At 35.0% G+C, this 11,028-nt stretch overlaps 1 protein-coding gene across 3 annotated transcripts in view; it reads left to right on the top strand.

The window, feature by feature from the left end:
* LOC107677266 (intraflagellar transport protein 140 homolog) overlaps window positions 1-11,028 on the top strand; it is a 33,875-nt gene that overhangs the window by 2,565 nt on the left and 20,282 nt on the right. For 2 of the 3 annotated variants that reach the window (XM_016472110.1, XM_016472109.1), the window contains exons 3-19: window positions 377-601; window positions 704-825; window positions 1,098-1,240; window positions 1,342-1,517; window positions 1,978-2,069; window positions 2,220-2,326; window positions 2,900-3,039; window positions 3,174-3,377; window positions 4,104-4,176; window positions 4,336-4,427; window positions 4,575-4,702; window positions 4,780-4,897; window positions 5,242-5,363; window positions 5,452-5,590; window positions 6,442-6,573; window positions 6,740-6,775; window positions 6,940-7,151. In XM_016472110.1, coding sequence (XP_016327596.1) covers window positions 377-601; window positions 704-825; window positions 1,098-1,240; window positions 1,342-1,517; window positions 1,978-2,069; window positions 2,220-2,326; window positions 2,900-3,039; window positions 3,174-3,377; window positions 4,104-4,176; window positions 4,336-4,427; window positions 4,575-4,702; window positions 4,780-4,897; window positions 5,242-5,363; window positions 5,452-5,590; window positions 6,442-6,573; window positions 6,740-6,775; window positions 6,940-7,151 — 2,261 coding nt within the window. The other variant, XM_016472111.1, reaches the window with a different exon arrangement.

Here is an 11,028-nt window from a genome sequence, read left to right as displayed (position 1 = left end):
CTGAAGACTGGAGTAATGATGCTGAAAATTCAGCTTTGATCACAGGAATAAATTACATTTGTAAGTATATTCAAAAAAAGACTATAAATTATAATTATATTTCATATCTTCTTACAGTATTTTTTATCAAATAAATGCAGCCTTGGTGAGCATAAGAGACTTTTTCAGAAACATAAAAAATCATTCAAACTTTTGAACAGTAGTGTATGTATTGTTTTATCATTTCAGTTCTAACCTAACAAACTTAATAGTTCACTTAACATGTAATAGTTAAATCTGAATGTTATTTTATGATAAAGATCCAGTATTCTTTCATGAAATAGTGTCAGTGGTGACGTTGAGTTTTAATGTGTTCTGTAATTTGTGTGTGTTCTAGGGGGAGCATGTCGAGCTCTGTCATGTGGAACGGGGATTCAGCCCCTCGTTGTTGCAGTGGCACCCGACTAAACCCCTGCTGGCGGTGGGATGGGAGACGGGCGAGACCATGCTCCTCTCACACCCCTCCGGTGAACTCACACCCCTGCCCAACAACACATACAACGCCTGCATCACAGTGCTGGAGTGGAGCAGTAACGGCAGCCGACTGGTCACGGGAGATCAGGTTACACACACTGCATACATGTATATTTCTCTGTATTGTATAATAAATGCTGATGTTCAGGCTTTACATGCACTGAGTTGAAATTATGTGTGTGTGTTACAGGCAGGTGTTATGGCGGTGTGGAGGGTGGACGCTAGAGGGAAACTGCAGGGATCTCCTCTGATAAAACATGACTACAGTAAACCACTGACGTGTTGCATCTTCAGACCTCCACCACCTGCTGAGTGAGTCTCATTTAACCCTCACATCAATAACATAATGATTTCTGAACATTTCTGTCCTTAAAAGTTAGAGCTAGACTAGAGAGGAAATTTTGAGTTGTGAAAGTTAGAGCATGAAATTAAGAAAACATAGCACACTTAAGTATATTCTCTTATAGACTAGTATATTATTTCCATACGAAGTGCTATTTTTAAAAGTTTTTCACAAGAGTTGCTACACTTTATATGCTGTGTATCTGGCATAAGAATCCTACAGTGTGTGTTTATATCTGTAGGGATGTGGCGATGCTGGCCCGTGCTGCTGTTAGCGGAGATGAAAGCGCTCTGGACATGTTTAACTGGAAGAAGAGCAATAAAGGAGCAGCGTTTGCGCTGGGATCACAGGAAGGACTGACATTCTACATCAGTACTGCTGATGGTGAGAGACGACAGGATGAATACTAATGATGTTCAGTCGCTGTGGGTTCGTTCTAACCGTGCGCACGTGTGTGTGTGTGTGTGTGTGTGTGTGTTATTTAGGGAGTGTGTACAGCGTGGATGAGCAGGCGCGGAGTGTGCCATTGATTTCCGTTGAGAGTAAGATCCAGACGATGTGGTACTCAAAGAGGAGGGACGTTCTCGCCGTGGTAACAGACTCACTGCTGCTCTCTCAGTTCAGTCTTGGACCGGAAGGAATTGCTCAGGAGATCAGTAAGGTAACAGCCAATCAGATCACACCTCATATGTCAAGGCCAATTAGATATCAGAATACAACCACACAAACCAGACAAGTTCTTTAGTTTGACATCCTCTAATTTCATTTTATTTTAGTTAAAGTTTTAGCAATTATGTTGTGTGTTTTTGCATTTAAAATGTTTTTTTTTATGCCTATATAGTTTTTAGTTATTTTAGTACATCAAGATATGTCATATATTATTATTATTATATATATTTTTTTTAAATATGTCTACATAGTTTTTATTACATTTATTTTATTTTAGCTATTTTAGTACACCAAGTTACATTAAATGAAAATAAATGGCAACTAGCTGAAATAAAATAATTAAAAATATATATTTTATTTTAGTTAACATTTATTTTATTTCAAGTTTTATTTTTTATTTTTTTTTATTTTTGAAGTTTTAGTTAAGTATAATAACCCTGGTGTGTGTACAGGTGAAGCTCAGTGGCAGAGGTGTGCAGCACGCAGACATTGTGTGGACAGAAAACGGTTTGCTCATCACTGCATCAGGAGAACAGCACATCAGGTTAACAACTAATTTTAGTCCTCTGTTTTTTTATTTTTTTTAAATTTTTTTTTTTAAACCTTGTATATTAAAGTGTTGTATAGTTTCTCAGCAGTTGTCCTGAGATGTTGCATGTGCTCTGATGGTGTGTGTGTGTGTGTGTTTGTATAGGTTGTGGGATGTGGAGTTGGATGATCATTACGCTCTGTCACTCGATGAGTCTCTGGGCTTTGAGAAAGGAGAACTTCTCAACTGTGTGTCTTTTTGCACTTCTAAACGTAAGACTTCCACTGTTACTTGCTCAAATACTGCCTGAGTTTCTGTATTGTTTTACTACGGTTTACAATTTTCAGCATCATTACTGAAAGTGTCACATGATCCTTCAGAAATCATTCTAATATGCTGATTTGCTGCTCAAGAAACATTTATTATTGTTATCAGTTTTCAAAACAGTTATGTAGCTTCATATTTTTGTGGAAACTGTGATACATTTTTTCAGGATCTTTCTTTGTTCAAAAGAACAGCATTTATTTAAAACGGAAATCTTTTTTTAACATTGTAAAATACTTTCCTGTCTCTCATTTAGAAAGGGTGCATAAATTGATCAAAAAAGTAAATAAAAAAAAAATCAAATTTTGCTTAAATGTATATTTTTAAAATTCTTATTGAAAAGACAAAAAAGCTAATAGGTTTGATTCCCAGAGCAATGCATGTATTGATTAAATGTATACCCTGAATACAGTTTAGGTCATTTTGTATAAAAGCATCTGCCAAAACACAAATGTGAGTGATTTTCTAAGTGTTATTTTGTTGAAAAGTAATCTGAATCTTGATGTGTTTTTTATCTGCAGAAGTTCTAGCAGCAGGTACCAGCAGAGGTCGTGTTGCTCTGTGGCACATGGTGACTGTGAGTGACCAGAAGGGAGACACGAAAATACACTGGAAACTCCAAACACCAGCAGAGGTGGAAGGAAACATCTCACAGCTACAAGTGAGCAGTTGCTTTAGATATTTAGGGATATTTCCAACATTTTGTATGACATGCGATTGGTTACTACAGACAGTAATTCTAATTCTTGCTTCAGTTTGTTGAAGTCTCTCCCGTGTCTGTCTGTCTGTCTGCAGTGGGGTTCGAGCTCTCATCTGTTGGCCGTCTGCAGCAGCAGCTGTGTGGTGATTCTGTCAGAGCATGTTCTGTGTTCTCATTACAGCCAGCAGATAGCAGCAGTGCAGCTCACGCCAACACAGCTCAGCCTGGCCAACTTCAACACCAACACACACATCACCTTCCACACAGACACACACATCAGAGCCGTGCAAGTCACCAAGGTAAGACACATTTAATGTGGCACATTCACACAGCAGCATTTAACACACAGCCCTTTTCTAGTTTCACCTCATTCTGCAAATGTACTGTGATGATTTTACCATAAACCCACAAGTCAGCATCCTTGTTTACCACACAACACAATATTTTTTTTATTGCCACATGACCAGAACCAGTGGAATTTATTTACACAACTTTTAAAGAAAAGCAATGTTAAAACTGATTAATATTATTATTAAAAATGTCTGATTGTGCTAAATAATTAAAAAAATCTTATATATTATTTATTTAAATATATGTTATATGTAATAATAATAACAAAAAATTATTTTGTTAAATTATCTAATCAGTGTGAGAAATGTGATTAAATAAAATGTGAGATAAAAATGAAATGTTACATATTCTATATCTGTGTATATGTTTTTAAAAGTTATATTTTGCTATATATATATATATTTATATATATATATATATATATATTTAGCAAAATTGAACTTTGATTAACTTATTAAAAACTATAAATATATAACATAAAAATATAATATATAACATTTTATTTTATAACATTTCATAACAACATTTTGGTATATATTTCAATTTTTATATATATATATATATATATATATATACATATACACATACATATTATATATATAAATATATATGTAATAAAATTTATATATTTATTAAAAGTTGATAAAGTTTTTTTTCTGCATCTGTTTGTACAGGATATGGTCGCGGTGTGGAACGGGAAATATATCACTGTGTACGAGCCATCAGGACAAACCCTACATAGCACAGGTACCATAAACACAAAATATTTCCAGACAACAGATTAATGATGTATAATATGCCTTGACTGATGTGCAGGACCACACAGAATCAGGACTTGCTTAAATGCCAGGGCATATAAGAGACACCGAGTCATTTTATGATGAATTCATTTGTTTTTATCATCAGGTTCTTTCCAGTGTGAGTCTCCTGCTCTTGTGGTTCATGAAGAAAACATTTATACTGTCGAACCAAACCGTGTCCAGATCCGCACACCACAGGTACACACACACGTGTGCAAACTCCACACACACATCCACCATCTTTACCATATGAAAATACACATAGAACACAAAGTACACAGTGACTGTTCACATTTCCAATTTTGTGTTTCATGAGTGTATGTTTGTGTGTGTGTGAATGTCCAGGGCACCGTGAAGCAGTTGTTGGCATTTTCTGAAGCGGAAGGAAACCCGACACAGCTGAGTGTGTGTGGATCTTACCTGGCTGTGGGAACAGATACGTGTCATGTCAGAGTCTTTGACCTCACACGCAGGTAAACACCCACTAATCTACTCAAACGTGTGTAAATGTATATATGTGTGTGTAATGCGTGTGTGTTTGTGTGCACAGGGAGGCCAAAGCCATGGGCGTCACGAAGAACCTCTCTGAGCTCATTCCTGACCTGGGCGCTCTGAGATCAGTCAAATGCAATGCCAGCGGCAGTCAGTTGAGCGTCCTCATTGCACAGGTACAAAAAAGACTGTTCTTAAAGGGATTTTGCTCTTTTGAAATACAAGTTTGATGCATGGTAATGTTCACAATGCAAAAGCCTCTTTCCTAGTCGACCAAGATAGAATATTAAAACTGAACTGCAGAAATGCAGCAGGTGGAAAATGGTAATGAAAAACCAAATTATGACTTACAAATTCCCTTTTTTTTTTTTTTTTAAATGTTTATTGAAAAGAAGAGAAATAACAAAATGATAAGGCATCATAAAATTGAACAAAACAGTAACATATCATATAAGCTTTATCAACATGAATCTATCATATATAGCGGATATAACAGATAAATGTGTTTTGTGCATTGTAGGTGAACGGGCGGCCGGATAACAAAGTGTATTTCTATGACATCGAGCTGGACACGCTGTCTCACTTCGACTTCTTCACAGGGAGGCCAGAGAGCAGTCTCGCACAGTCCGAGGACAGTCAAAGGTACCTATGTTTCTGTTTGTGTGGTCTCACAGGAACAGAGATGAAGATAAGCGAACGTTCATTGTGAAAATTTGTATTTGAATTTAAGAACTCGATGTGAGGGGGAGTTGGCCGCCCGCTGCCCTGTTTCTCAGTTCTGGGACGAGAACGAGCCACGTCTGTTTGTGTGTGAAACAGTTCCCGTGAACTCTGACCTCCTCTGCAGCAGCCAATCACAAACAGAGAAGGTAAAACACAACCTAATGAATATGAAATTAATTGATTTTTATTTATTTTTTTTATTACTATTTTACTTATATTTTTTCATATATTTTTATTTCATAAATCATATTTAAGTAATTATAAATTAAGTATGATTTAAAAGCTTAAACTCTCATAATTCATCACCTATTTTATTTGATTTTTTTTATCTAGCACCTAAATAAAATCTCATAGGAACCTAATTTTTTGTGATATCAGCCTCAAATTTCGAACACTTGATTAGACTTCTAGCTTTAATTTTGATTGTTTTTAGTCGAACTTGATTCAACTTATAGCTTTGTTTTCCTTTTTTTTTTGGTTAGTATTAGTTATCACCTATTTTGTAAAATATGTATTTTGTATAAAAAAAAAAAAAGTTGAGTGCAGTAAATGTGCATAACAGTAAACTTAAGCTTCTTTAACTTTATTTATTTATTTATTTATTTTTTCACAAAATTCAGTCCAAACATTGTATGTGAGATATGGGAAAGTGGCTAAATAATTTACAAAAGGATTTTCAAGACAAATCTAACTCAAAGATTAAAAAAAAAATGCATAGCATCATCCTTTTTTAAATCAGTTTATACCTGGTTATAACAGACACAAACGCAAAAGGTATAGCATTTTGTTTAAATTGTCTCTCTCTTAAAAACTCTTTTAAAAAAATCTGAAAAATTAAATGATGTTTATTTTTATAGTCTTTGCTCAGTTTGGTTTCCATTCTAAAAACTATGCATTTTATTTTTGAAATTTTTATGTATCTCTTCCGGGTCAAAATAGACCCGAATACATTAACTGAGTTAAAGTGTATATAAAAGGTTTTTGTCTTTCCTGGCAGGAGGACGTGTTGGTGGTGACGTTCTTTGTGACACAGGAACATGGTCTCCTCCTGCAGGACTCACAGCCTAAACCTGCTACGCTGCTCTCTCTACTGGCTTTAGATACACCGTATTACTATTATATTTGCAAGGTACAGACACACAAGATACAGACACCTTCATTTCCCTTTCTCCATGCTTGTCTGTCAATCTGTATGCATCTCTATTTCTCACCCCTTTCATTTTTCTATATTTTTTGCATGCATTGTTTTATTTTTCTCATTCTGATTTTATTCTGATTGTCCTTTCACTGCTAAGCTCTTATTTCGGAGGGGAGGCCTCGTTCTCCCTGATGTGAGTACCTCACAATTACCCAGCGGTCATTTGGGAGAAGAATCATCACACATCACTCTTTCTTTCCTCATTCATATTTTTGAATTTGTTTCAATAATCTACATAGAGTGTTTGCATTTTGATAAAGGTGTATCGTTAATAAATGTTTCTCTCTGTCCTCTCAGCTGGGTGAGGGTGGAGATCAGGTGGTCTCGACTCCCGCCGCTGCGCCCCAGGTGCCTTCGTCCCCTCAGATGGTAGTACGACGAGCCCTCCGAGACTTTGTGGGGTTGGAGAGCTGCGAGAAGCAGACCCGAGATGCCATGCTGAACTTTAGCTTCTACCTCACTATAGGGGACATGGATGAAGCATTTAAAGCCATCAAACTCATCAAGAGGTACATGCACAAAGACGCCGGTTCAACACTCATGCACTCGCATCTTACCAGAGTGATGAGGTTTATAATAAGTAAATGTGCAAGTAATAAATCAGACTGGTAGAACATTTGAAAGTGATTTTAAGGCCACTATTTGCATTCATCTGCACTGCTTTTTAGTAGTTTTTCTATTTAAGCAGGCGCTAGATTGGTCGTCTTTCACAGCTGTGGCGCTGTGTCTTGCTGCTTTTTCAGCATTTTGTGTATGATTACTGCATTTTTAGGCACTGTGTCAGGTTAAAAGCAATTTTTACCTGTGAATGGCCCCTTCAGATGTCGACACTTTTTTTCCGTGCTTGCGTATCAAAGACTAGATAAGTGTGTTCTTCAGTATATGAGATTATAGTATCACGTATATCAGCATTTTTGAGAATCATAGGTGTGTTTGAACATGAATCTAATGGCCAAAAAACTACTGTAGTGATCGATACTGATATGTACAGAGCAGGATGATCATTTGCTGATTACTCAGAAACTGTTATTGTCAACTAAAACTATTAAAAATAGTTAATTGAAATTAAGCTGAAATAAAAAATATAATTAAAAATATTGAAAAACCTGAAATAAAAAAAAAACTTAGAAATTAGAAATGCTGCCTTGGCAGCTATGTTTAAGGTAAAATACTAAAATTACTAAAAAAATTACACAAATCAAGTAAAACTAAATAGAAATAAAAAAGCAACAAAATTACTAAAACTTAAATGAAAATGAAAATAGAAAATAAAAAAAATAAAAGCTAATTGAAAATAAAAATATTTGAAAATGTCAGCAGATGAAAGCTAATTTGCTGTTGCTGATCCAGTGCTATTTTAGTATTTTTATATCCTATTAAAATTTGTATTAATATTTAGAATTATCTTTTAGTTTATATTTTTAGTGTTTTAATTTTTATTCGTTTTTTAATTTATTTTTATTTCAGATTTAGTTTTAGTAACATTAATACTTAAGATTTATCTTATTTTATTTCAGTCAGTTGCCATGCACCATTTTTTATTTTTTATGTTTTTATATTTATATTTAATTTTTATTTCAGCTTCATTTCAGTTAAAGAAAACAATTTCTAATAGTTTTAGTTTTAATTAACAGTAACAACACTGTACTGATCATCTCAAAATATAGGCCAATTAATGTCCTGGTTAATCGCAAATGCTGTCTAGGTAGGCAGTCAGGTTTTAAAATACAAGTATATTTGGCCTGTGTTTGACTGAGTCACAGTGAGTGAGTGAAACATCCCCTGTGTTCTGCCTGCTTGCGGTCTGGGTGTATGTGGAGGACGTGCGAGATGGCATGATTACCATTTACCATCCATTCCAGCGAAAAGGGAGGTTTTATGTAAAGTGATCTTTATCATAAAAGCGATTTCCTAGTGATAAATGAGGTAACAGTGAGCCGAACATTTGTATTGTATGAGTGTTGTCATTGATTTCAGACACAAAATGCATTCCCTGTCATATTTCCACAGAGGATACAGTGATCTAAACAGACACACACACACACACACACACACACACTGCCGTCTCCCTGTTCGAATGAAATATACAGAAGTGGCTTTTGGGAAGGGTGTGTGTGCGTTTCATGTTTGTAATGGGAATTGTATTGTTCTTTGCGTGCTTGTAAGGTTACTGATGTTTATATGTAGGTGTGTGTAGCAGCTTCCCAAAAGACGCCTGAGTGTATGAGAGCTCTACCGTAGAAGACACAGATTTCCATGACTGTACGGGGTGTGTGTACTCTACGTTCCTGCTGTATTGTTTTAGTTCATTTTAGCAACAGATGAAACGGTGAGGAGAGGAAAAGAGCTCGAGTTGAGTGATCTATTGACGCCTATCTTTAACAATCACATTCTCAAGAACTGTGACGGATCCCTGTAGGGTTTGTCTGTGTCACGGACTGTCGGATATGTTTATATGACCTTTAACCTTTTAGCTTATATGACCTTTAACTTTTTAAAGGTTAGTGCAGCTAAAAGATTTTCTATCATTCCAAACCCGTGTAACTTAAAATAACTGTTTTCTGTTTAAATATATTTTAAAATGTAATTTCCTGTGATCAAAGCTGAATTTTCAGTCTTCAGTGTCACATGATCCTTCAGAAATCATTCTAATATGCTCAAGAAACATTTCTTAGTATTATCATGTTGAAAACAGTTGTGCTACTTCATATTTTTGTGGAATGCATTTTTTTCATGATTCTTTGACCATTTTCAGGTGAGCTGTCCCTTATTTATGCCAATAGTTTCTGTGCATGTAGTAAAATTAATTACTTTCGTTATCATCGCTCAAGTGTCAGTCTGGAATCAGAGGTCACAGTAGAGTATAATGTGTGTCTCCGTTCATTTCCTCTCATTCAGACTGTCCTTGACTCTCTTCTGTGCTCACCGAACTCTCTCACACACACACACACACACACACACACAGTCAAACCCAGAAAATCCCATTTGAATGTTGAATGGCTTTATGTTTATTTCTTTAATAATATTATACCAGTTCCGCTCAGGGTGAAATGTGAAATTTTAATAATATACTTAATATAGCTCTATATTATACTCATAAATGGGTACCACAGGCACAGCTTAGCAAATATTAATGACTAGTGTTTACTGAACTGATATAGTTCCAGTCCATCATAAAATTATGATCACTTTCAGATCATCTCCTTCTTAATTGTGACTATACAGAGTTTCCTCATTGGGCATCTTGTAGATTATGTAATATCAGATGTATTGTCACAGATAAATGCACAGGCATTAGTCACTAAATTAATTTTGGTACCAAATGACACGGCCTGCACAGAATCTGCTCCTCCAGATTAGGGATGCACGATATTGGATTTTTGGTTGTTATAAATGACAGTGTGAATGCTAAATGAACCAGGACTCTATCATTTTCCTTTTTGATCTGTACCAAAAGAACCAAGAACCGGCCTACAAGTTTGAACACACCCTAAATGAGCCCTGCATACGTCACCAGAGAGAAAAGACTTTGATTAAATGTTACAAAAATAAAAAATAAAATGATAATAATAATAAATAGGGATGCACGATAGGAATAGGAATAGGAATTTTTGCCGATATCTGATATGCCGATATTTTTCAACTCATTTTGGCCGATACCGATACCGATATATTTCGTTTTGTTTGGAAACAACACCAAGTCTCGAAGCTTTAAAATAACTATAAATAAACTATATATCAATCACTGCATTTTTTCCCCATAAAGATGCAGTGTTAATCCTAACATTTTATTTGAAGATTTAACATTTGTAGATGGTCTAAAGCAAAAAAGAATCAAGTGTAAGTTCAAAAGAGAAAAAAATATTTTAGAGCTTATGATTTGTTTAAAAAATAAAACATATTTAATTTGTTTAAAAAATATAACATTACACATTAATGAATAAATCAGTATATATAAAATTATTTAATTTACAACTGTCATGTTTGTGATTTTTTTTTAAATTCATGTAAGCTATAGCTTCTGACATTTAAATCAAAACATACTCATTATTTTATGACATCAATTAATGCTTTATTTAATCAGAAACACAGTCTAAATGTTATTTGTGTAGGCTATTTTACTTTTAAATTCAATTAGAAGTAGGCCAACAGCACCCCCTACAGATTAAAACTTGTTAGGACCCGGGGGAAGCTGCCACTGCACGAGCTATTACTGTTTACTCTATCATACACCGAATGCGTAATTCTGTACATGCTTTCACAGATTAAATGCAGCGATCCAAAAGAGTGAATCTAATCTTCTGTCAGACAAAACTTCGCTTCAAGAATGAGCCACACTGCTGACGTGATCTAATCACTAGCACACCCTGAGCACATGTGAGTTAA

This window comes from Sinocyclocheilus anshuiensis, unplaced genomic scaffold (genome assembly GCF_001515605.1).
Source record: "Sinocyclocheilus anshuiensis isolate Anshui unplaced genomic scaffold, SAMN03320099.WGS_v1.1 scaffold392, whole genome shotgun sequence".
NCBI classification, from domain to species: Eukaryota; Metazoa; Chordata; class Actinopteri; order Cypriniformes; family Cyprinidae; genus Sinocyclocheilus; species Sinocyclocheilus anshuiensis.
The sequence above is the reverse complement of the archived record's forward strand: the minus strand, read 5'-3'. Positions and strand labels throughout refer to the sequence as shown.